Source organism: Sminthopsis crassicaudata, chromosome 1 (assembly GCF_048593235.1).
Source record: "Sminthopsis crassicaudata isolate SCR6 chromosome 1, ASM4859323v1, whole genome shotgun sequence".
Lineage (NCBI taxonomy): Eukaryota > Metazoa > Chordata > Mammalia > Dasyuromorphia > Dasyuridae > Sminthopsis > Sminthopsis crassicaudata.
Genome location: NC_133617.1, coordinates 229279997 through 229306973, shown reverse-complemented (window position 1 = coordinate 229306973; position 26977 = coordinate 229279997). Strand labels below are relative to the sequence as shown.

At 35.6% G+C, this 26977-nt stretch overlaps 1 protein-coding gene across 5 annotated transcripts in view; it reads right to left on the bottom strand.

The window, feature by feature from the left end:
• MYOM1 (myomesin 1) overlaps window positions 1-26977 on the bottom strand; it is a 162981-nt gene that overhangs the window by 38109 nt on the left and 97895 nt on the right. For 2 of the 5 annotated variants that reach the window (XR_012483560.1, XM_074275916.1), the window contains exons 16-22: window positions 26685-26859; window positions 24383-24504; window positions 22309-22716; window positions 18900-19096; window positions 15867-15993; window positions 13231-13415; window positions 6054-6168 (exon numbers count right to left, since the gene is read on the bottom strand). Coding sequence is in view for 3 of the 5 variants with exons in the window: in XM_074275916.1 (XP_074132017.1) it covers window positions 6054-6168; window positions 13231-13415; window positions 15867-15993; window positions 18900-19096; window positions 22309-22716; window positions 24383-24504; window positions 26685-26859 (1329 nt within the window). In the remaining 2 variants the exon portion in view is untranslated. The remainder of the gene's footprint in view (window positions 1-6053; window positions 6169-13230; window positions 13416-15866; window positions 15994-18899; window positions 19097-22308; window positions 22717-24382; window positions 24505-26684; window positions 26860-26977) is intronic. The other 3 variants (XR_012483561.1, XM_074275929.1, XM_074275922.1) reach the window with 2 other exon arrangements.

The following is a 26977-nucleotide window of genomic DNA, read 5'->3' as shown; positions in this document are numbered from 1 at the left end:
TATATATGTACATAGTTATTAACATGTTTTCCCATTAGAATGGGAATAAACTATGATTTCACCTCTTTTTTGTATTGCTAATTCTTGATAAGCCATACTTCATACAGTAAAAGTTTTAATAAACACTTGTTGACTGACTCACTGGCAGATTTTTGAGAATGCATGGTAGCACCAATAATATGATGAAGCATGAGATTAGAACTTAGTGGTAATCGTATATTTTCTTTCAAACTGGAAAGGCAAAGCAATGAGTTGACATTGTGGATTGGATTGTATGTACAGAAATGACAAGAAACTACTTTATAGGGTATTTTATCATTGTAAGTCAAAGTAATAATGGTAAGTATTTCCTAAAATTTTTTTGAGATTGTGGTTTATGCACCAGGATTAGTTGTTTAAGATGAAGTGATAGAGAAATTCTACAAAGTACTTGATAAGATGCTACATGTCAAAATAGCATGCACTCTGATTCTTAGTGACTTTAGTGCAAAAATAGGAAAAGGAGAGAATAGAGAGAAATAGGGAAACAGTGTAATTCAAAGAAGGAATGAGAGAGATCAAAGCTTGCAGATTACACAAAAACAACATTATTGAAAGAATTTGTATACTGCTTTAAGGTTTGCAAAGAGCTTTACATATATTATCTTATTTTATCATTATCATAACAAGTATGGGACATAGATGCTATTATTATCCCCATTTGATAGATGAAGAAACTGAGTCAGACAACAATTAAGTGACTCTGCCTATGTCACAGAGCTAGTAAGTCTCTGAGGCTGAATTCAGGTCTTCTTAATGCCAGGTCCAGTCATTGTGTCCCATGGTTGTTTCAGCTGATTCAGTGCTGTCAATAAGTTTCTGCTTCTATATTTCATGTTTTATAATTCTATTGCTCACTTTATTTTTAGTCTGTTATGCTGATTTTAAAAGCAAAATAATAACATAGCTTTTAAAAAATTAATCATAAAGAAAGTAAACCATCTGTTTTGTTTAAAGGGATCATGCTTGGCAACTGCATAAAAATTGTAACAGACACTGATACTGCATTCCACTTTTATTTTTATGAACTCATAGCAAAGGAATGAATTGGAAATCAACATCTTTTGTCTTTACCTCTTTACCTCAAAAATGGATTTAAAAAAGATAGAATTCTGAATTTGATATAGGGCATTGAATTGCTGGGCATAACTACTAATATGCTATGCTATAGCAGCTAAAAAGCTATCCTTAAGAGAGGAAGACCTAGTATCAAGTCTCCCTGCTATATGTTGGCTGATATATGCAAGCCATTTATCTCTCAGCCCTCTAGGCAAGCCTCTGAGAGTGTAAAGTACAGACAAGATGGTAGACTGGCATTGGCAAAAAGAGAATCCTCTTCCTCATACCAGTGGAGTTCCAGATTTTTACTCCTTAAACTAAATTAGCTTTCATGTGTATTTGTGATTTTTATAAAGAATTCTCTAATTTTGACCAACAGGACTATTGTTCCCTCCAGATTTTAAAATAGCACTTTGCCTTTTTAAGTCTACAGAAATTTGAGAAACAAAATCTCAACTCTAAAAACAAAATCTGAAAACAAAAATCCAAAAGTGTATACATATATATGTTTATAAATGTGCATATATGTATTTACATGTGTAAGTGTGTGTATAAAGGATGAGAAGAAGCAGCTTGGTGGCTGATGCTGTGGAAATGGTGCTCAGTAGAAATGGCACTAGAAAGTAGGATATGTCCATATGGAAGAAAGAACATCTCCCACAATGTGGGAGGGATCAAAGCTTTGGCTGCTCCACTCTCCAGCAAGGAATGTTATAAATAACTTGTAGGATGGTTCCTTCCTTAATGATTAGATTCTCATGATGACTAACCTTATTTTCTTATTTTCTTACTGCTCGGAACAATGACATCATAGTTACTGTTCTGGGATATTCTCCCATCAACTGACTTGTTTTCCTCCCCCATACATAGATGATACAATATAAATGTCTATATGTTGCATATATACATGCACACATGTGTCTGCACATGTATATTTATATATTGTGTATTTTTACAGTTTATATAACAACTTTAATGTCCATTTAGGCCAGAAGGACTTTTAGGTAAGGTTTGCTGGATGGGAATGCAATCTTTTAGGGAACTCTATGGATCTATTTCTAGTAAGAGGTGAAGTAAATCAGTTTGTTTAGAAACTTTGGAAACTGAACTCATTAAGTATATGTAAGTCTGGTGCTGGTACAATGTCTGGCTCACAGTAGGAGCTTAGTGAATGATTATTGATTGATTCATTGGTCCCTGAAACCAACATCTGACACACTGAGCCTCAGAAGGTTTCCTGGAATGTCTGTATTTCATTGTAACAACCAGAGATGGATACTGAGCTTCTCTACTCTAAACCCTCCAACATAGATGCTACTTCTGATGCACCATCACTAAGGAATACACATTAAGCTGCAGAAAGAACACTGAATATGCAATCAGAGGACTTGGAATCAAATTCCATCTGTTTTACTTAACTAGTTGCAAGTCATTTCTTTTTTCTTGGACTCAGTTTCCTCACTTGTAAAATCAAGGGGCTGGACTTGATGATCTTTAATACTCTTGTTAGCTCTAAATCAACGGATATGCCTTTCCTATAATGGCATGCTTTGTGTCCATATCTTCTCTTGTGCTCTAGTACCTAGTGGCTAGGAAAGCAGGATCCTCAGGCCTGGGGTATATTCAATTACCACAAAATAGAGGGAAAGAAACTGGCCCACCCAGCAAGTCCTACTCAGATTATGCTTTAGATTTTTTGGGAGTCCTATATCATGCAAGTTAATGAATGACAAAGATATTTTAAAAAGTCAGATAATAAAAGCATCACTGTTAGGCATTTCTGGAGCAGCACAAAATCATTTTTATCTTAGCTGTTGAATAATCTTTTTAAAGTAATAGATTTCTTGCTAAAGCAGGATATTTTTCATCTTGCTTTTTGGGATCTCTATTACTAGTATGATTAGTATTCATAGAAATATCTGTATTAAAACCTTGAGCACATTTCCTGAATAGACCAAAATCCAAAGTGCTACCAGCAACAGCAAGTTCAGGTAACTTTCCACTTAATTAGAATTACAGTGTAGCTGTTCTTGTGAGGTGTGTTTGGAGTTTGCTATTACATGATAAGGTTTGTTTCCAGTCTGAAATCTCAATAACAGTTCCCAAGAGACAATTCTTTTTAAATTAGAAACTGAACTTTAAGTCAGGTCACTGACATTCATTCTGGCACATACTTAAGATAAAATAATTAATTTCTTTCTATATGAAAATTATAGAATCATAGAATCACACCACAAAAGATGGGAGGGAACTTAAGAGGCTATTACTCAGAGGCCAAGGATGCTGAAGATCATTAAGTTCAGGTACCTGAACTTGAGTGAGGAAATTGAGGCTGAGTAAAATAAAATGACTTGACCAATATTACACAATTGGTTAAATATGGGATTTAATCCAAAATTCTTTTGGCAGCTTTTTTGGTCACAGGACAGCTTTATGTGCTTAAAAACTATTGTTGTCGCTCAGTTGTTTCCAACTCTTTGTTATCCCAAATAAAAGCTCTTTCAGGGCAGCTGAGTGGCACAGTGATATAGACCTCCGGGCCTGAAATCAGAAAAACTCACCTTGTGAGTTCAGATCTGGCTGACAATACTTAACTAGCTGTGTGACCCCGAGGAAGTCACTTAACCCTGTTTGCCTCAATTTCCTTTTCTGTAAACTGAGCTGGAGAAAAAAAATGACAAATCACTTCAGTATTTTTGCCAAGAAAACCCCAAATGACATTATTAAGAGTTGGACACAATTAAAATGACTAAACAATAACTAAAACTCGAAGGCAAGCGTCTTGTAATGAAGTGGCCCCAGGAAGGTCTTGGTTAGGTAATTTCAAAGTTGGGGCGACCCAAACCTTACCAAGGAGCCCATTGGTGGTTGCTCCATTAAAAGCAAAATTGCTACAATGAGGAAGTCACTTGGGTCATCTTTAGCCCATATGCCACACAAGGGAGTTGTACAGCCAACCAGTCCTGAGGATTTCTCTTGCTGAATAAGTAAATGAAAATACATTTAGTAAACACTATATACTAAGCACTATGCTGGGAATAAAATAGAAAATGTGAGCCTTGCTTTCACATTCTCTGTCTATTTGGAGGAGATAAATATTCAGTTAGGGAAATTTAGTCCACATCCAGAGGGAGATCTATAGAGACTGAATGAGGATAAAAGCATATTATTTTCACCTTTAAAGTTTTTTTCTTTTGTTCTGATTTTTTTTTCACAACATGACAAATATGGAAATCTATTTAAAATGATTAAACATGTATAACTTGTATCAGATTGCTTGCTGTCTTGGGGAGAGGAGAGAGAAGGAAAGGAGGGAGAAAAAATTTAGAACTCAAAATCTTACAAAAATGAATGTTAAAAACTATCTTTACATGTACTTGGAAAAATAAAATACTCTTGAGAAAAAATAGATGTAAGCTATAAATATTGTTAACATATGGTTTTCTAAGTCAATATATGACCACAGGGATCTTTACATAGGGTTTAATGGCCTTCTTTCTATCTGATACCATTGCTCTAAGTAATTTTAAGAGTTACTTTTAACATTTTTACTTCTCTTAAGTTGTAGAGAATGTACAAATTTGCAATGGTGGTGGGAGCTTTTTTACCCAGAAATTCCTTATAAAGTACCAGTGAAATCACAGCTATAATTCCTAACTGTGATAAAACAATTCATTTCTAAGAATACCTCTTGGTCTCTATTTTTCTTGTTAAGAAGGGCATTACACTGTATGTAAGCTCTGGAATTTATATCTTAAGGACTGATAAATTTGTGTTCAGTGATTTTTCAGGAGTCTTCAAAAGCCATTTGGGGTTTTCTTGCCAAATATACTGGAGTGGTTTGCCATTTCCTTCTCCAGTTCATTTTACAGGTGAGGAAACTAAGGCAAACTGGGTTAAGTGACTTTCCCATGATCACACAGCTTATAAGTATTTGAGGCCAGATTTAAATTCAGGAAGATGAATTTTCCTGACTCCATATGTGGCACTTTATCTACTGAACCACTTAGCTGTCTTAAACTTTTATCATGCTTTAAATTACACATAGATTTAATGCAATAACCCGAGTGCTGATTGTTTAGTTGTGTGTTACTGTTGTTTGTGCTATAATTTTTTTATACTAAGTTTGGATGGGTGAACTCTATTATGATTCCAAAATGTTTAGTTAGATGCACAAGGAGAGACTATTTAGGATTGTATTTTCCATGCTACAATATTCAGTCTAAGAAAAATGATAGCCAATAAAATAAGAATGAAATAAAAACTATGATTACAGACTATTTAGAAGAAAAAGAAACGCTTGATTTTTCAAGTTCTGAAGAGCTTCAAATAGCAAGAAAACACCCTTCTAATTGTCAAGTATTTAATCTGGCACAAATTGACCATATGTGCACTATAACAAATCCGTTGCTTTCATAGAATAGCCAAAAAAGGGAGAGATGTCTTTCCAGACTCTCAGAGGCATTACAATGACCTGAAGAGTGAGTGATGTCTCAGCGCCTAGGTCATTCATTGAGAGCAGCTGTTTGGAAAACTCAGCAGCTGCAAGTACTTAAACCCAGCTTTTTATGTATGGATTGGACTGCCTATCTGGACAATCAGAGTTTGCTTGGGCAGGAATTTTGTCTGCTTTTTTGACCAATCAGAGTAGAAAACCTTCTGTGATTACAACAGCTGCTCTAGGGACCCTAAAAGGACCTCAGACTTTCCTTCAAAGAGATACAAACCCAGCATTGGGGCCTGTGACATATCCTCTCAAGTCTGGTTTGTACTTGCCCTGGTCAGCCTTTTATTTATTCATACTTTTACTAACTTACAATCAGACTTGCTAATTATTCAGTCTGCATTCAGTGCAACTAATAGTCATTATGGCACTAAGTTTTAAGTTCCCAATTATTTCACACAAAGATGGCTTTCTTAAAGTTGGAAAAAAACAGAAAGAGCACATCACAAACCTGGACGAGTTTCTGCCACCACAGGACCAGCAACATCAGAAGGTTTCCCGACCCCTGCCTGATTTAAGGCTCTGACACGAAATACATAACTGACTCCTTCCTTGAGGTTTTGGACCTGGAAAAAAAGCAGGAAAGAAGCAATATAAAATTTCATGTCATTTTAAATAACATCTTCTCCATTTCTAGTGATTCCAAGCCATTTATTGATGTGTCCTCTGTCTAATAATAAAACATTAAATTCCTACTCCCTTCATTGCCCCTGACCCATAGCCCACACGTAGACTCAAGATCATAGACACAGGGAGCTGTACTTGGAGTTATGGAAGTCTGGGTTCAAATCCGGGCTCAGACACTTTCTAGTTGTGTGGCCTTGGGCAAGTCATATAATCCCTCTCAACCTCAGTTTCCTCATCTCAAAATGAGGATAATAATAGCAACTACTCCTAGGCTTCTTGTGAAGACACAATGAGATTATATTTGTAAAGTATATTGCAAACCTCAAAGTTCTATATAAATGCAAGTTACATGATTGAACAAAGTCACACAAGTAATGTCACAGAATTGTAATGAAAATGCATTTAGTAAACATTATATGCTGAGCACTATGCTGGGGTACAAATAGAAAATGTGAGCCTTTTGTAAGCTTTTACTTACTCTATTTGGAGGAGATAAATATTTAGCTGGGTGGGAAAATTTAATACACATCTAGAGGAGACCTATGGAGACTGAATGAGGATCAAAGCATACTATTTTCACCTTTTTAAAACTTTTTTCTCATTTTTTCTTTTGTTCTGATTTTTCTTTCAAAACATGACAAAAATGATTGCACATGTATAACTTGTATCAGATTTCTTGCTTTCTTGGGAAAGGGAGAGATAAGGGAAGGAGGGAGAAAAAATGTGGAATGCAAAATCTTACAAAAATGAATGCTGAAAACTACCTTTACATGTAATTGAAAAAATAAAATACTATCAAGAAAAAAATAAATGTAGGATATAGATATTGTTAACTAAGTCAATATATGACAGCAGGGATCTTTATTGTTTTAGGGACTTTCTTTCTATCTGATACCATTACTCTAGGTAATTCCAAGAGTTACTTCTAAAAGTTTACTTCTTTTAAGTTATAGAGAATATGTCAACTTGCAGTAGTGAAGGAAACTTTTCTACCCAGAAATTCCTTATGCAATACCAGTGAAATCACAAGTCTAATTCCTAACTATGATAAGATGTCCTTATTTCAAGGCAGTGATCTGTCCACAGTTGCTTCTTGCTTGTCAATCAAGGAGCAGCAACAACAATGGGCAAATATCTGCTTCCACCTTTTTGAGTCATGAAGCCAAGGTACCATGTGGTTAGAGCAGCATTAATACTAAGTTTTCATCCGGCTTTTAGAATAATGTGTGATTTATTAATAAACTAATCTCAGCCAGCAAAGGAGAATTCAAAATATAAGGACTCAACATTCCCATTAATTTATAAATTATTGAATTAAAACTATATGCTTTCATGTTTATTCTTCAAAACTAATACAATCCCCCCTTCTTTAATTCACAAGGAGGATTATTCAGCAGCATGAGAAAAGGTGAATTCAAGGAGGGGAGAGGATGATTCATTGGGAAGCTACTGAACTAAAGTAGACAGGTGGGAGTGATGAGTGCTTCAATGTCAGCTGTGATTAGCAGAACAATTGATAAAAATTAATCTTGAGGCAAGCAGGAAGAAGCCACTGATAGAGATCCATTTAGCTACTAGGTTCCGCTCTTTGGGGATGTGTCCAGTCTGAAATCCAAGTTATATCAAACTTCTGAGGCCCATCCTCTGTAGAGGTTTCGAGCAGTCTCACTGTGCCAAGCCCTGTCAGAAATCTCAGTCGTATCCTTGAGGTTAAATTTTCCCTATAAAACTTACTTGTGGGCTGCTGCCTTCCTTTGAGTAAGTCCACCACAATATTCTGCCTCATGGTGTCTTTTTCCTTCTCCTTTCCCCATGCCCACATGGTATCTTTCCTAACTCCATTATGTTTCCCAATCCCCATCAATCCCATTTTTCTTCCTTACAACTAATTAACTCTTTAGGGTGCTAAATCCCTTTCAGGATTTAGCCTGCTAATTAAGAGCATGCTCCAGCCTCATGGGGTAATCCCTTCCTACTGGGTAATTGTGAGTTCCACTGAGGAACTTGTCTTTCATATACTCTCTTATACTATTTCATTTTCATCTTTCCCAGTGTCTATTGTATCCCTTCATTTTGTCTGTAACTTATTCCCCTAAATAAACCTACCTTTTGCCAAAGAGAATGGCCATTGTGAATTCTTCACGTGCCCCAACCCCACCTTTTGGTGCCTGCCCTCATCTGGTGTCTACATTACCACATCACTTTGGTGCTTGAATCACATCAATAGTGAGGGGCTATTGTGGGTGGGGCCAATGAGAGCCAAGGGGGAACTTGGAGGATGAAGATGGTGAAATTAATGGGACTTTTAGTTGATTAAATATGAAAGGTGAGAAGGAAAAAAAAGTGCAAGGAACCCCAGATGTTTCAACTGCATGAATGATGAGGCCACAGAAATAAATGACATCTTGCATAGAAGGGCAAGTTTTAAGGGAAAGGGAAACAATAAGGCTTGGTTTGGGATATATTAAATTTGAGTTGACAGTGAGACATTTAGATAGGGATCACAGAGTTATGAATTTACAGCTGGAAGGAACCTAAAAAGTCCATTCTCCTGGGTGAAATGAGGTGATACAATAAAGTGCTTAGACTGGAGTCAAGAAGACCTAATTTCAAATATAGCCTCAAATAATTACTAGCTGTATGATCCTGGACAAGTCACTTAACCCCATCCCTCAGTTTCTTGTCTGTAAAACCAGCTGGAGAAAACTTAATGAGCTGCCAAGAAAACCCAAAAATGGAATGAGGAAAAATAGAACACTACTGAAAATGACTTAACAACAAATGAGGCACTTAAAAGTTTGCAAAGTAATTTTTTTTTCTGGCAAGACAATGGGGTGAAATGACTTGCCCATAGACACACAGCTAGCAAGTTGTCAAGTGTCTTGAAGTCATACTTGAACTCAGGTTCTCCTGATTCCACAGCTTTTGTTTTATCCACTGTTCTATCTGCCCCTGCAAAGCATTTTAAATATATTTAAACATATTATATAATTCTATATTTAATTATAATATATGATTATAGGATATATAAATATATTATATATATTAAATATATTATCTCTTTTGGTACTAACAACAACTCTATATCATAGATACATTATTATTATTTCTATTTTACAGATGAGGAAATTGAGGCTGAGAGGCTGTTATTTGCCCAGGATTAAATAGCTAGTAAGAAGATGAGGCTGCAATTGAATTCAAATCTTCCTGACTCCAGGTCCTGCACTTTGCTCACCAGGCTCCACTTTTCTATTCCCCAGATGCCTGAAAGAGTGGGGTGTCTGTGAGGGTAAGAGACTGGCCAGAAGGGGGTGGATGTGTGATAAATGTTGCAGAAAGGCTGAAGACTAGAAAAGGTCTTCGGACTGGATGTTTAGGTGGTCATTGGTCACCTCTAAGAAGGCAGTTTCAATAGAGGAATATTAGTTTCAGCAGAAGAGAGATTGCAAAGGGCTGAGAGGACAATGGGTGGGTGAGGAAATGAAAGCAGTGGACACAGATAAATTGTTCACAGGGGAGAATTATGAGCTGGTGGGTAAGTGAGGTCAAGGGAAAACTTTGAGACTGAGGAAACTAGATCATGTTTGTGGCAAATGTTAAAGAGCTAAAGTAAGAGATTGAAAATACACAAGAGTTGTATAACCTAAATCATACATACTATTTACTGTCTCAAGAGGAAGTCAGCAAAGTCCAAAGTCAACTGGGAGATTAATCTTTATGAAGAATAGGCCTTCCCTTCTTTTATGACTATAGAGGAATGATGATAGAGAGCTGATTTTATGATCATAGAGTTAATGATGATGCTGAAGACTGGAAAAGAAAACTGGACATTGTGAAGTTAGGAAGAGAGAAATTTGTAATAAATTAATAGCTAAGGAAATAAATGAGATTGGACTTTGAATTAGGTATAAAAGACTGATTCTCATAAAAATAATTTTTCCATGTCTAGTATTTTCCCCAATTACACATTAAAATATTTTTAAACTTTAAAAAAAATTGAGTTCTATATTCTATCCTTTCCTTTCTTCCCTCCCTTGTGGTCTGCCATTTCAAGTGTTTCATGAGCCTCAACCTATTGATTCTGACCTTTTGCCACTCTGAACTTGATTAAGACTTATTCTTGGGTAATTATAACTATCTGATTTCTTTGCCCCTGTTCTTGGGTTATGGAGAATTAATTACTAGAGAAAGTGAATAGAATATTAAACCTGGAATTAAGAAGAGCTGAATTCAGATCTGGCCTTAGACAGTTAGCTGCGTGACTGTATGCAAGTCAATTCCCATAATTTTGTACCAGAAGCATGTTTGTAGTATTTTAAGGCTTACAAGATATTTTCCTTGCAACACCCCTATGAGATAGGTAATGAAAGTATTCTTATCTCCATTTAACAGAGAAGAAAATAGAGGCAAAGAGTTGAGCAACTGTTGCTTAACCAGAAGCTAACTTTTGGAAGGCTCAAGCTTTTCAGTAAAGTAGGAGACTAGATCATCTGTTCTATATATGAGGATTAGGAATAGAATTTAAATAGGAGGGGAAAGTTTGGAACAGTCACTCTGAAAATGAGAGAAAGAATAAGTGTAATGTAGCAGAAGTTTTATCAAACAATTGCAAGGTAAGGATTGTTAGCTAACATATAGCATCTACTATGTGCCAGACACTATGCTAAGTGTTTTACATTTGTTATCTTATTTGATCCTCACAACAACTACAACAACTCTGAGATAATTGTATTATTATCTACATTTTATAATTGAGGAAACTGAGACAGCAGAGGTTAGTATGATTTGAATTGGCAGACCACAAAGTTGAGGCTAGATATGCAAACAAATGAAATCAGAGTGGAGGTGACAGACTGCAAGACTGGCAACATGAATATTTAATAATTCTGAGCAGGCTGGAGAGATGGAAGGAGAGGAAGTTGTGAGGGAAGAGTGAGGTTTAAAAATTCAAGATTTTAGAGATTGGTGCAATTCAGAGAGCAGGGAAAGTCTAATGTGCCAGTGTGGGGTTGAAGCAGTGTAGAAGAGTAGATCATTGGAATGGAGGGGGCTGAGGAATTGGGTAGTTACTTGTTGAGGAGATTTTTGACAGATGTGAGTCCTCAGGGAACATGAGTTATTTTCTTGGGGAACAATGAATGGGCTAGTGTGATTGAAGAAAAAGGTTTGTATACAGGGACATTGTAGTTGAGAAGTTCGGAGAGGTACTTATGGACCAAATCATGTAATATTTTGAATTCCAGATTCAAGGTTTTGAAAAATATACTATAAGCAATGAGAAGCCATTGAAAACTTCTGAGCAGAGGAAATGAGGAGGATGGATTGATATTTTAGGAAAACAATTCAAGCAATAGTACAGAGTGGACTAGGTGTTGTGCTTGGAGTTAGGAAGACCCAAGTTCAAAATCTACCTCTAATATTTATTAGTTAAGTGATAGTGGGCAGGCCATTTAGTAATAGTAAGTAGCATTTATTTACTACTTTACATTTTGCAAAGAAAGTGTTTTACTTACACTAACTCTTTAGAATCTGTCAACAGTTACAAAGAAACAGATTTAGAGAAATTAATTGACTTGCCCATGGTATTCAGATCTCTGCTTCCTTCCTCCATTCTTTTCTTATTTTTTTCCTTCTTCTCCCTCTGTCCACATAAGTTATCCTACTCTTATTTCAGGATTCTTTATCCAAAGGAATATAAATTTTGATCGCTGAAACCTCACAAGATACCTCCAGGTTTTCAGGCTAAATCTGGCTCTCATTCATTGACCAAATGGCAAATATCAATAGGTCCTAGGCTAAGCTCCACTTGGTCATTATTTGGGCCCTGGTTGGCTCAGAGTGATTGTAAATAGTACTTGTTTTTGTTTGTGTTCCCAGATTTTCTTTTTAAGGACTGGGTAAAAGCATTTCTAAACCTCTGTCTCTTTGTAAGGACATTTGAAAAGCTTACGTGATTCTTTCTTGGCTAAATTTTATTGGTTAAAAATAAATTACAGAGTTAACTGGCAGTCAGTCTTAGAGTCAATAGTCTTAACTATTCTTAACCAGAACTTTTAAGAGATTACTAATGTTTGTAGTTCTAGCAGTAGATGCAAGGCGATTATAAAGCATTTGTTAGAATTCACCATTATCAGAGCATTATCATCACTACTCCGTATTAACACTATCAACCAATCAATCATTTGATCAAACAATTAAACAACAAATATTTTAAAGTGCTTCTTATTTTTCAGGGGCTATGCCAAATGTAAGAATATAAAGAAAAGAAAAAAATTAATTTCTGTCCTCAAGGAAGTTTTAATGGACTAAAATTTAATGGTGAAACATCTACAAAATGGGATGACCCAATAAATAAAATTAGGCAAGAAAAAAAAGGGCCTTGCAGTATTCAGTGTAAAGGAATAACTAAGTGATGAAAAACTAAATAGTAAATGAAATGAATCAGGATAGGTCCCAGGCAAAATTGGAAATCAGGCAAAGTTTGTTTTGGGGACTCTATCCCTCTTGTCATTACCATTTTTCTTTGTTTTTTTATTTTTCCTCTTTCTCCGCTCTTGTAAGGTTTTCGAAGGACATAAGCCCAGTGTCCTCATGCTTTCTTGTTGGTACCTTTGACAACTACTCCTATTCTAGATTTTTTCTGATTTTTAAAAAATTTGTTCTCATAAACACTTACCTGTTCTGTGTCCTACTTATCAGGGCCTTGAAAGGAGATGAACAGATAACCTTAAAGGTCAGACAGGAGAATTTGGACTTGACAATAGGGAGGATTCACAAATTTTCTCCTCAAATAGTGATGTCAAAACATTTTCTCTTTAGAGAAAAGCTTTATGTTGAAACTCAAAAATTCCTTTTTGATGTTCTCATTCTATTAATATTAAGACGTTTGTGTTTTTTGCATTTCTCTATCCTTTTAAATGAAATTATACTTCATTTAAAATTAATATCATCATCAGAACTTTTAAACTTTTTAAAAATTCCTTAAAAAGTAATAGTTATACCTTCAAGTATGTGTTTGCTATTGCCTTCTCATTGATCCCTCGCCATTGATCATCTTTAGCCTTCGTCTCCTTGATGTCAACAAAGAAACCTATTACAGGAGTTCGACCAGAATAGACTGGGTGCTTCCACTGGAGAACCAGGGAGGTTTTCCTGACTTCACTATACTTTAGACCATGAGGTGGTCCTAAAGAAACCAAGAAATAAATGCTATGAGTACAAAGAAGAAAGATTAGATATGAACTCAGTCTTAAAACCATGTGCTTAAAGCTACAAAATTTACAGGAAAAATTCATATTTCTAAGCATATTATCATCATTTTGATGACTTCCTGATAACTCTGATATGAAATGTTAAGCCCCCCTTTACAGAGACCATGAGACTAGGACACCAGGAAGTTGTGTCTTGCTCAAGTTGACAGGGTAGCTCTTATATAAATCTTTTTCTGGACTAATTTTTGGTTCCCTTGCTGGTATTCTTTTGCCAGAAAAATTTAACTTGGTTATATTGAGTATGTCTTAAGTGCAAGCTGAAACTTTCCCTAAATCTCAATAAGAAGAAAATAACTCTATGGTTTACAATGGGAAATGTGATTTTATAACTATCTGAATATTTACAGAGAGATAAAAATATGCCTGAAAAAAAAACTGGCCCTCAAGTTCTGTCCTAGTAAGTATAATTTCTTCCAAACATCACAGCAAGCCATCACCAACTGGGCTTTTCCTCTCATCTTTGCATGATAGATTTTTGGAAGCATGTATTTAGTGCTTGTTCTGGTTCCATCCTACATGGGGATTGAGGGGACCTGGATTCAAATCCTAGTTCTGCTATTTCCTAGCTGTGGAACTATGAATAAGCTGCTTGACTTTTGGGGTTTCAGTTTCCTCAAGTATAAAATATGCGTGTTGGGTAATAATATTAGGGGACCTTTAGATATACCTTCCAACTTTAAATGTATAATTCTGAGTCAGGAATCCAGGTATGAATCCTGAGTCTGATAGTAACTAACTTTAAGCAAGTCACTTAATTCAATTTCATTCAATTCAATAAAAACATATTAAGTGCTTATCATGTGCCATGTTTCCTCAACAATTTACATTTACAATATACATCATTTTTTTTTTTTTTGCTTTAAGGGAAGTGTTCTGTAAACCTTAAATTCCTGTCTTTATTGTCATTTTGACATTATTAGCAAATTATATTTCTGTTACACCCATGAAATCAATCAACATTCTTTGCCTCAATTTCGACAGAGCCTTAATCACTAAATGCGTGCAGCCTCAAATTGAGATCTGCTGAAGACCTTACTTTAAAAAGGACCAAGGTCTCCCCCTGCATCCAGGGCCATCTCCAACTATCCCAACATATACTGGCTACTGGCCACAGACGGCTCTGGAGGGCACAGTGAGGCAGGTGAGTTGGCACAGTTGCCTCTCATTTAAATCCAATTCTCTTGCATATCATGTTATCCCCTCCCTGACATCATGGTCTGTTTCCACAATAAAGAACAAAAAACAGGTATTAGCCTTGAAGAGAATTGCAAATAAGTCAACCAGGCTGTGCCGGGGTGGCTCCCAATTGTAAAGCTGCTATAACTGCATATATAACAGTATACACTGCCAAAGTCCTTTGGGGTTCATAAAGAACATTTCTAACAACCACCTGGCCAGGAGGACAGAGCCAGTATTATCACCTTGGTCTTTTCAAATGAAGAAACACAGTGTCGAGAAGTGAAGTCATTGGCCCCGGGTCACATGGTTAATCAATGTTAGAGTCTGGACTCCTGACTTCTGACTCAAAGGGATTTCCACACTAGGCTGCTCCCAGTATTTCTCTGCTCTTAACAATTACAAAATGAATCATCTTGGCACTCATGCACACACGTACACACACACTTGTTCCTGAGACTATTGCCTCTGCCCCCTATTCTTGTCACCAATGAAGAAATGTGGTATTGGAGAAAAAACACCAGCTGTGGCCATAAGTAACTGCAACTTTGGGCAAGTCATCTCTCTTTCAGTTTCTTAATCTATAAAATGAGAAGTTACACTAAATGATCTCTGAGGTGCCTCCCAGAGCAGAGAGTGTATTTTCTTCGACTTGTTTGTCATGATGAACTAAGCCAAAAATGGATAGGAGGGAGCAGGGGAACTTTTTTCTCTCTCCTGAGATACAGCATTTGCCCTGGTGCCTTTTTATTCCTTTATCCATATAAGAGTTCTAGAATTTTTCTGGTCCACGCCATTCTTTAGCTCTCTTCAAGGATTTGAAGTACCTGGTATCAGATTCACTGTTGTGTAATTAGTAAATAAATTCCTAAATTCAAGGTCATCTTAATGCACAACAAGAGCACCTCCCACTGAAAGTCATACCAGGAGGCAGCTTCAGAACTATCAACTGTCAATTAAGAAAGGGCAATGAAAGGTGAGTGTGTTCTCTTGCTTCCTGAGTGGAAGTTGGCTGATGGAAGTTGGCTTCCCCTTGACTTTCTTTTGTAGCCTTTTATTTACTCTGCTTAAATTAATGATGAAACATTGAACCAGGCCTCAAATGCACTCCTGGCTACCAGATTAGATGCATTATAGAGGAACCTAATCAAATAAAGAATCTTAAACATTCATTATTATTATTTTCTTACCTGGAACAGCAATGGTCCATTCTTCACATTTAAAGGATGCACTAGCTTCAGAGGGAGTCCCCACCCCAGCAATGTTCACTGCAGCCACTTGGAACTGATAAACCATGTTTTCTTTCAAGTTGCTTATCTGCAAGAATAAGAAAATGTTAAATCTCAAATTGTGATAATAAATTGTATAATCCTCTGCTAATAACGTAATTTCTCTGAGTCTCAGTTCCCTCAACTGTAAAATGGCAGTAATAAGAGTATCTATCTCATAAGGTTGTTGTGAGAATCAAATGAAATAATAGGGGTAAATCACTTCTAAGGAGGGTTATATTAATATGAGTTTTGATGATGATAATGATGATATTAGGCTGCTTCTTATTACTCAGTTTTTACCTAAGAGTAATAATAAGAGCTAACATTTACATAGCACCTACTGTGTGCCAGATACTGTGCTGAGCACTTCACAAATATCTTATTTAGGGGCAGCTAGATGCACAGTGGATAGAGCACCGGATCTGAGTTCAAATCTGTTTCAGACACAACACTTCCTAGCTGTGTGATCCTGGGCTAGTCACTTAACCCCAATTGTCTTGCAAAAAAAAAAAAAGAAAGAAAGAAAGAAAAATATCTTATTTGATTCTCAAAATAACCCTTTAAGATGGGAACTATTATAACCCCCATTTTACAGTTGAGAAAACTGAGACAGACAGAGGTTAAGTAACTCGCTGGGGTCACACAGGGAATAAGTGTCTAAAGGTTGGGTTTGAACTCAGATCTTACTGATTCCAGCTCAGCATTCTCTCCACTGAGCCATCTAGGGGCCTCAAAAATGGAAAGAGTACTATAGTTGGACACAGAAGACCTGGGCCAGAGTCTCCAAGGTTGTTGAAGACATGAGATATGTTTGAGAAGGTAGTTTGGAAAGAAAGTGCTATAAATCTGTAAGTTTTCAGAAAAGTTATACAATATTAGGTATCTTGGACATAAAATAAATGCTCAATAAAGGAAATACACAAATATTTTTGATGATATTATATTTAAGTTAAAAAGGTCCAAACTGCTTGGATATGCCTGGAAATGCACATCTTTTGCTTTCAGTTTTTATCAGATTTAAAAGCCTTGGAAAACAGCATGTTTATCTTATGCAGGAAATATGTCTTATCTGTTGTTAATAGGTTGGGAATAAGGGATATTGTATTCTAAATTAAATAGGGAGGATCTCCGTTTTCTCATATGTAAAATGAAAGGGCTCAGTCACCTTTTTAATGCTAATATTCTACAGCATTATGATTCCCATCCCACTGATCTACCCAAATAGTCAAAAGCAAACATTCCCAGTTTTAGATCAGAGGATCATAGATTTAGAGCTCAAGAGACCTTAGAGGACATCAAATTCAATCCCCTGATTTTATAAATGAGAAAACTATGGCCCAGGAGCTTAAGGTCACACAAGTAATAAGTGTCAGAGCAAGGATTCAAATTCAAGGCCTCTGATTCTAAATGCTTCCTCATTTAAATAATGAGTAATATAAGAAACATTATACTGGTCTGTCATGATGATTGGACAGCGAGTATAAATAGGAAAACATGAAGGCATAGACTGATGAAATCCTACGTCCTGGTATGAAAGGATGTTACTAAACAAGTTTAGTTGATTGCAGTCTTTATTCTGAAGGCCTCAAAACAGATATGTGTATAAGGGAGGAAGGAACCACAAATAAAGGCAGTAAATTGCTTACTTGATATCAGATATATTTGCTCAGCTTGCTAGGATGTAATAGTAGGACAAAATTATAAAAGCATATTCTTAATATCTGAAAGAAATATCTTCTCTCAAAAGAAAGTAATAGTCTTCCCTCTAAAATAAAGGAGGAGGAGGAGACTCATTCTCCTCATCCTGCAGGTGGTATGACATTATTCCATTTATTCATTTTCCTATTCACATACTTCATCAAAAGTCAATGACTTAAGAAGGAAGAAAAGACTAAGCAACTCAAGATGGTGACTCAGTTTCTAGAATCAGCAACCTTGCCCACTGGGGAAGGGCACAACCATGTTAAACTATAAGTAGGGATACTGGATTGATTGATTTGGTTTGCTCGTTTTTATTTCTTAGTGGGAGAATTGAATGGGAAAGGGAAGAAGAGATAAGGAAATGACTGTGGCATAAGAAATCAATGTATTGATAGAACTTTAAGAAATAAATAAAATTAAGGATAGTAAGACTCCTTTCATGACGAGGATATACATCTTAGTTTTTCACAGAATCACAGAACTTCAGGGTTAGAAAGGACCTCAGCAATGAACTAGCCTATTCCAAAGCCCCAAACCTGTATCTGTATTACAAGATATAGATCATTCAGACTCTATTTGAAAACATGCAGAGAGAATAAAACCACTGCTTCCTAAGACAACTCATTGTACTTTAAAATTGCACTAATTGTTGGGAAGTTGTACCTTAGATCAAGCCTAAATTTGTCTTATAAATATTTAAAGCAGCTATCATAATCCTTGAGTCTTCTCTTTTCAAGGGCTAAACTTCCTTAGTTCCTTCAACTAATCCTTATATGGCATGGACTCAAGAGCCTTCATTATCCCGATTTCTCTGTGGATACTCTCCAATTTTCTCCCAGAGAAGAAAATCTCAAAGGGAGAGGAAGAGAAAAACTCTTTTCTCTTTGCTACTCAAGAAAATTTATAGCTACTCCCTTTAGGAAACTGGGAGAGACTAGAAGTCCATGTGAGTAGGGATTCCCATCAATATTTTAAGAATCAGGAAGTCGATATTAATTTGTACTTTAGGCATACAATTCACAATGGATGGTTTGATTAGATGTATAATATGTATAGTGAATAAAAGAAAATCAGAATACAAACCACTTCTATCAAATTTGGTGCATTCCACACTATTCCTTCTAATCATATTGCAATACAAGTCCTGAACAATAATCCAAGGTTAGAAAATGCACTGAATCATTAGGATATTGAGTAACTCGTGTGACTAATTTCAGATTATTTTATCTTATGTAAGATTGCACTTCTTGCCTTGTATGCTTGGTCACTGACGGCCTTAATGTTGGCCTCCTTCCACTTCCCAGGTACTCCACCAATAACCTCACGATAGTTAACATAATAGCCAGTAATTTCAGCTCCACCGGTCTTATCTGGTTGCTTCCATCCAAGAACCATTGAGTCACGGAAACTTTCAAGACAAGTGATGTCATAGGGTGGAGATGGAGTAGCTGTTGCAAGATGAATACCATGTAAGTAAACAAAAACCAGTCTATTAGTCTATGGATATTGTATTTATTTAATTGGTGCTGTTCATAGAGACAATCAAATTGGTAATATGAAATGCAAAATGTATACATTTAAAAATTGGTTTCCAGAAATCAAGCTGACACAATAGAAAATATGTATTGTAATTAGTTCTCAAAAGAGAAAATCACTATTGTCCCTCTTCCCTGGATAGTGAAAACAGGCTAGAGACACTTGGGGCAAAATGACAAAGCATTCTGAAAAATTACTCAAATCTCTACCCCTGTAAATTGTGGTATATGAAGGTTATGGAATATTATTGCTCGGTAAGAAATGACCAGCAGGAGGAATACAGAGAGGCCTGGAGAGACTTACATCAACTGATGCTGAGTGAAATGAGCAGAACCAGAAGATCACTGTACACTTCAACAACAATACTGTATGAGGATGTATTCTGATGGAAGTGGAAATCTTCAACATAAAGAAGATCCAACTCACTTCCAGTTGATCAATGATGGACAGAAATAACTACACCCAGAGAAGAAACACTGGGAAGTGAATGTAAATTGTTAGCACTAATATCTGTCTGCCCAGGTTGCATGTACCTTCGGATTCTAATGTTTATTGTGCAACAAGAAAATGATATTCACACACATGTATTGTATCTAGACTATATTGTAACACATGTAAAATGTATGGGATTGCCTGTCGTCGGGGGGAGGGAATAGACGGAGGGGGGGTAATTTGGAAAAATGAATACAAGGGATAATATTATAAAATATATATATATATAATTAAAAAAAAAATCTCTACCCCTGGACTCATCGTTTTTTGTCTGTTTTCATCTTTGTTAGCAATCAAATAAGAATAGGAAATAAACACCACCTCTTATCTCTAGTTGCTTATTTGGGTGTTCATGTATTTCCAAATGCATATTATTTCACCATTCCACATACTTACCTTTATGAAAGGTAGACATCACAGCCATGGTGATCTGTCTGCAAGTAGAGGATAACTGATACTGGAACTTAGTTAAACACTCATCAATGTTTTCCCGTCTTTGTGGGAAGCGACATTTTAAAACAGAAATAATCAACATATTTTTTCTGGTATGTAACTAGGTGGTGTAGCGGATAGAGGAATGGTCGCAAGAAGATCTGAGCTCAAATCTTGTCTTGTATAGTTAGTATCTGTGTGACCCTTAACCTATATGTGCCTCAGTTTCCTCAATTATAAAATGGCGATAATAATAACACCTATTTCCCAAGGTTGTTATGAGTATCAAAATGAGATTAAAATGGCAATATGCTTTCAAACCTTAAAATGCTATAGAAATACTAGTGATTATTGTCTCTCTATCATAGTGGTAGAATCATTTTCAAATGGTTTCCATGATACTATTCAGCTGCTGAACATGCTTAATGTCAAACCTGAATAAAAATGAGAGGATATTTTAAGTCTTTTCTGATTTAGAGTGCCCTTCCTCATTAACTTATCAGTCAGTCATTGAAAATGTAATTTTAGATGATGGCACTTGAGAGAAATCATCTAGAAATGAAGGATAATTTTCTTCATATTTAAAAGAATTCTAGAAAACACCCTCCATAAAAACCTTATTCTGAATTCTAGAAGGCTGTAGTGGCAAAATTCAAGTTCTTTCAGAATCTACCAGATGGGAAAAGTTTTCAGTCATCTAGCATCTATAATATGTCTGCAGCCCAAAGACTAACCCATTTAAGGACATAGAGAACATCACCAGTAAGGTAGTGATGCTGAATTTTTTTTCTGACTACCATAACTGATGAAATTAATAAAAGCACCCAATCATCCTCATTCCTCCATGACATGCCTCCTTCCACTTCTGCAGCAACAATGAAATGATAGCAGAAAATGGAATAGAAGGTCTTTAGCATCTATAAAGATTTATATAACTATTGTTACTCATCATGTGATCTCTGTACAGTAACTCACAACCTTACATCCTACCAAAGTAACTGAACCAAATCTGAGTAATACAGTAGAACTTCTAAAATATTTGAAGAACAAGAGGGAGCCCTCCATGAGGCAAAATGGATGGATTCTCTGTGGGGAACTTATGGAAAGACATGGACTAGAACTGCACAAGATGAGATAATACAGAAAGATTGTGACCTGCATCAATGAAAACTGTGTCCTCTCTGAAGACATCAAATACTACAGTAGAGAAAGCATAGAAGCAGGTCCATTTGGATATAATTTTCTTTCAGGATTTGCCTTGTTAAACATTATATACTATGAAATGTCCAATTTTTCCCAAGTACTATGAACAAACCAGTAGATTAATAACCAACTATTATAATACTGGAATTTCAGGTGCTAAAAATAGACTATCATATAACGGGAAAATAAACAAATTAAATGGAAAAACAGTTTAATTTAGCCCTTCTTTTGCAGTAGCTTTTCAGATTTTCAATTTACTCTTCTAAGTTAATACTAGAAAATTTATATCACATCTTTGACATGATATAACAACATGACTGACTTTTAGCTGAAATATAAAGTGAAAATCTGAGCCATCAGTCATCAAAAGATAATACCTAAGATGACAGCAAAACTTAACTTCATGTAATCTCATGTAATTATACTTACAGTTACAATCTCATGTAATGAACACTTTCTCTTATACAATTAATAGAAAGGTTATATAAGAACTCCATGTGGGTTTTGAATGATAGTGAAGTCATTTCCATTATAATTACATATAATGTAAGATTCTTGAGGGAAGGGACTGTTTTGATTTTGTCTCTTTATACTCTAAGTGTCTGGTGCAGTGATTAGCAGATAGTAGATATTTAACAAATGCTTATTGAGTTAATGAGTTCTAATATAACAAACTTACCACAGATGTTTCAAAACCACCAAATTTTGGACAAAGAATTTATGTTGATCTCATTATCCAATGATATTGAACATTCTACTGTTAATAAATATAATGCATAATGAACAAGGGAAGGAAAAGTATAAAATGGCTTTTATAGATCATGCATAAATGTGCTTTATATGGATACCAAAAGATGAAAAATCACCAGCCTGAGAAAAGATATTAAACATCGAAGAAATGACAAATGATTGTGAGTAGGACAGTGAGATGAATACATTGATGAAAACTATTGATGGATGGAGACAGGTGAAATGGCTCGACATAACAGGCTCTCACCTACAGCCTTCTTCTTTTTCCCTTTTTCCAAAGTTGCAGGGGCTGCAGGGTCAGACTTACTTTTCCCCTGATCAGCTGCTTTTGGAGGTTCTGCTGGTGGCGTATGATCCTCCTGAACTGTTTGACTTACTTCTTTTATTTCTGACTTCTCCTTAGCAGCTCCCTTCTTCGATGCTGGAACAGGTGCCTGCTTATCCTGAACTTTTTCACTTACTTTACTGACTGCTGTTTTGTCCGGTCTATCAGAGCTACTGGGTGATGTGTATTGGTTAAATTTATCACCACTATCAAGCAAAGCAGCTTTCTTAAAAGTTGGCCGGGAGGCTTCATGCATGCCTCCCTTGTAGTCGGTTAGTCCACCAGTTTTATCATTCAGCTCAGGACACACAACTTGAGACACTCCTCCCCCTACAAGTGCCAGAAAACAACAGAAAACACTTTGAACCAGAAAAGGTTATGGATATGCCATTATTTAACAAACCAAAAAAGATGAACATCAACAGCAGCAAGAGACAGAACAGAAGTAATCTCGTTATTACAGAAATCAGAATACATTTGGGTTGGCAAGAGATATGAATGCCATATGTCTCACACACTTTACACCAAAGAATATTCTAACATCTCTATTAACCAGGCAAATGAAGAAATACAGAGAAAACCACAGACAGAACATGAACAATTTTGATTTTCCAAAAACCAAAGTGCTTTTTAAAATATGCAAAACATGTCTCATATATTACACGTAAGAAAACATTTAATTTTCTCCATTATTCAAGAGGATGAAGAAATGAACATCAATAACATAATACACAGAACACAAGCAGCACTGTTTTATGGATATTAGAATTCACATATAGCAACAAGAGCACTTGGATGTACCTCCCAACCTTAATGGGTTCTGAAGAATGTAGTCTTGGGAGCTCACTAAAAGTAACTGATATTAAATAGGGGGGTAGGGACTGATATAAGGAACTCCCAGAAGAGGAAACTCTCTCTGCCAATATGGTTGGTACTCTCTCTCTGTAACTTCAAGTCTTAAGGATTTGTCTACAGCACAGAGACAGTCAATGAATTACCCAGAATTACACAGCAAATATGTCAGAACATCACAGGCCAAATCTGTAAACACATATATTCCATGCTGTCCATGATAATTAAATAACATTTTAAATATTTAATGCTTAACTAGGTGGTGTAGTAGATACAGCACAGTAGATGGAATAAAAAAGATCTATATCTGAATCCTGCCTGAGATTTGTAAGCTTACTTATTAAAGTCAATTGAAACAACATGTAAAGTGTTTTACAATCTTTCAAATGCTATAGCAATGTAGGCATTATTATTATCAATACACTAATTAATATATTAATTAATAAGCATAAGTATTTTGGCACAGCCCCACATTATCCATTTCATATTTCTTTTATCTTTGTAACTATATATATATATTTTTTTTTTTTTAAATATAAGGTTGGAGGTACATCTCATATATTCAGATAGAATTAAAATGAAGAAAGCATACTATGAGTGTCAGTAAACAGGTGTGTTAGTTGCTTTAGACTAGAAATAAAGGTGGAGATGAAAGAGGAATGAGCCAGCAGCTTTATGTGACATGCATGAGTTTTAGAGGATGATAGTAGTAGGATCAAGATGGAAACAGACCAGGATCTGGTGATGATGAAGTGAAATTTTTAGGCAGCAGCATGATGTGTATTATGGATGATATACCATGTCATGGAGTTTGACCGGCCCTCCACAGTTCCCAGGATGAGCATGAAGTTAGAATGAAGTTTCACACAAGGATTCATGAAAAACATCTGGGGAAGCTTGGAGTTGTCAAGATGAAAAGGCTACAGGTACACAGAAACTGGATAAGTGATGGAATGTCTGCATAATGACAGCTATGAAGTGTTAGACGTCACCTAGAGCAAAGAATGCTCTAAGGATGGTACCATTAAACTACATAAGAAGTTTACAACATCATTTCTGGAAGGGAAAAAACCATCTCACTTTATGCACTAGAAAGATTGGAATTAATTTTTCCTATTGAGTTAAACCTGGACAGAAGACCTACCAATAGCAGCTTTCACTTCAATTGCTTCTGAATCCTGTGAATATTCACTAAGTCCAGCTGCATTCACAGCCCTGACTCGGAAAATATAACTCTGACCATTAACAAGTCCATGGCAGATAAACCTAAAAAGAGAAGCAAAAAAAAAAAAAAAGATTTTTTCCCCTTTTCTCCTAAGAAAACTGATGGAGAAAAAAAAATAAGTTATATGGGTTTCTAATCAAGCTTAATGCTTTTGATTTTGAGGAAAGTGCTATTTAAAACAACCACAAAAAATCCTTACTCCAAACCAGTCCAAACTTAACTAATTATGTGATCCTGGACCAATCATTTAATCTCTGTTTACTTGACTTTCCCCATTAGTAAAATGGTGATAATGATAATTTCTAAACCAGGATTATTTTAAGGATCATAACAATGCTTGGCACATAGTATGTATTCTATAAATGTTAGTTATTATTATTATTGCCCCCTACTTATTCAAAAACAGGGAAACCAACAGAAAATATCAGCCATTTATTCATAACTGAGGCAGAGTATCTGTGGTCAACAGGCATTTCATGTAAAGTCAATAACCAGGGAAGTTATACCAAGACTTGAAAATAAGATTCTGAAAAATAAATTCCAAAATTTAAATTCTACTTTAAAGGGTCATCTCTTATGTTGACATTGTCTCAACTAAGGTAGAATAATCAAGAAAATTCCAACAAGAATTGAAAATAAGATGACTAAAAGTAGATTTCAGAATTGTAACTTTGACTTCCCACTGATATTGCTTCCTGTGACATTTAGATAAAGGAGTCAGTAATGAGTTGCAAAGTCTTTGGGCAGTTTCACACATCGCATTTCTACTCCATTAGGCTAGAAATAGTTATTCTATGAATCACTATAACATTCTATCCCATCAGGGAGGGCTGTCAAAGCATAGGAAATAACAGCTGCTGCTAATGATCATTACTTTTAAGAATATTAGGTTGTAAAATATTTATTACAAGAACCTATAACCCAGCCCTTGAGAGGCCAATGTATCAACATCACCAGGAATAGAATGCATCCAAAAATGCACTGCCTGGGGTAGTTGTTTCAATACAGATACAGCAAAGTTTGGAAGAGGAGAATGAAAAAAATATAATTAGGAAATAATGCCTTTGATCAGGCTAAAGTGAATTCACTGCAAAAGTGTTAGTTAACACTCTGTCTTCTAACCCAATTTATTTCTATTCTCTAGTGCTTAGTGATTTGAAAAAGAACTAACCTATAGCTGATGGCATGCTCATTACTCAAAGTTGACTTAAGACAGAAGTAGCCCCTCTGAAAGAACAAAATGTTACTCAAGTCTCCTCAATTTAGTCCTGAATCTTCAATTCTGAGGGTTTTCTTTAGGAAACTGAAATCATCATTCATGGTAAAAAAAAAAAGATGTTTTAATAATTGCTGATAAGAGTATATCATAAACATTTTCTCATATGATTCTCAGAATATTACTGTGAGTAAAAATATCAGGTATTATTATTCTCATTCTACACATGGGTAAACTGAGGCTTAGATTGATTAAATAACTTGTTCTGGTTCACATAACTAGAACGAGTCAGAAGCAAGATGTAAACAAGCTCTCTTCTGGCTATGAATAGAAATACATAGTTTTCTTTTCCCTACACCAACTGCCTCACCTGTGTAAATCACAATCAAAAATATTTACACAGAACAGAAACTAACAAAAAGCTAAGTTATGTCACCCTGGCAGATATTATCCTACTGGTTTTAATTATGTTGCTGTTTAGAATCTTAAAAATATTAATACTTTCCTCTTCTATACAAATTGTATGTTATATGTAAACCTGCATAATTTATGTTATTTTGGTACCAAGTCTTTATGTTTCAAAATATATATTGACTATTGTATTAAAGAGTAGAATTTAAAAAGCAGAGTAGTAGAGAGAGAAGAGAGAGAGAGAGAGAGAGAGAGAGAGAGAGAGAGAGAGAGAGAGAGAGAGAGAGAGAGAGAGAGAGAGAGACAGAGAGAGAGAGAGAGAGAGAGAAGTATCAGAAAGATAATTTTGATTGACTGAGTTCACAAGCACTTGACATTGTGGGTAAAAAATAAAACAAAATATTCTTTATAACATCCCAAGGAGTTGTAAATAATTCATGATATCTTAAATATATTTTCTTTTTCCCTTTAGATCTTTATAAATGCCTAATAAATTTAACTGTTTTGTTGATTTCCCCATTGTTTCTTGGTGGTAGAATTCTACTGCACCATCACCAACACCTGCCAGCATTCTATTTTTCTTATCTCGGTTACCGTGAGCCTTTCACAGGGTTGTTATTGCATGGTTCCCACTGATTAGATCCAACAACACTTGACTCAATGTAGTATCCAACCAACTCTTTAGCATCTTTTGATTCTTCCCAAGTAACAACCACTGAAGTATCTGTATTTCTGCTTGGAATTATTTGTCCAGGGGCTTTGGGAATATCTGAAAAGAAGGAAAAATAAGTTATTGATTGAAATTAAGCCTGTATTTCAGAAGCCAAAACAATGAAGTGCTTATCTGGTGTAGCTATAGGCATCATTTTGGATTACATTTCATGACA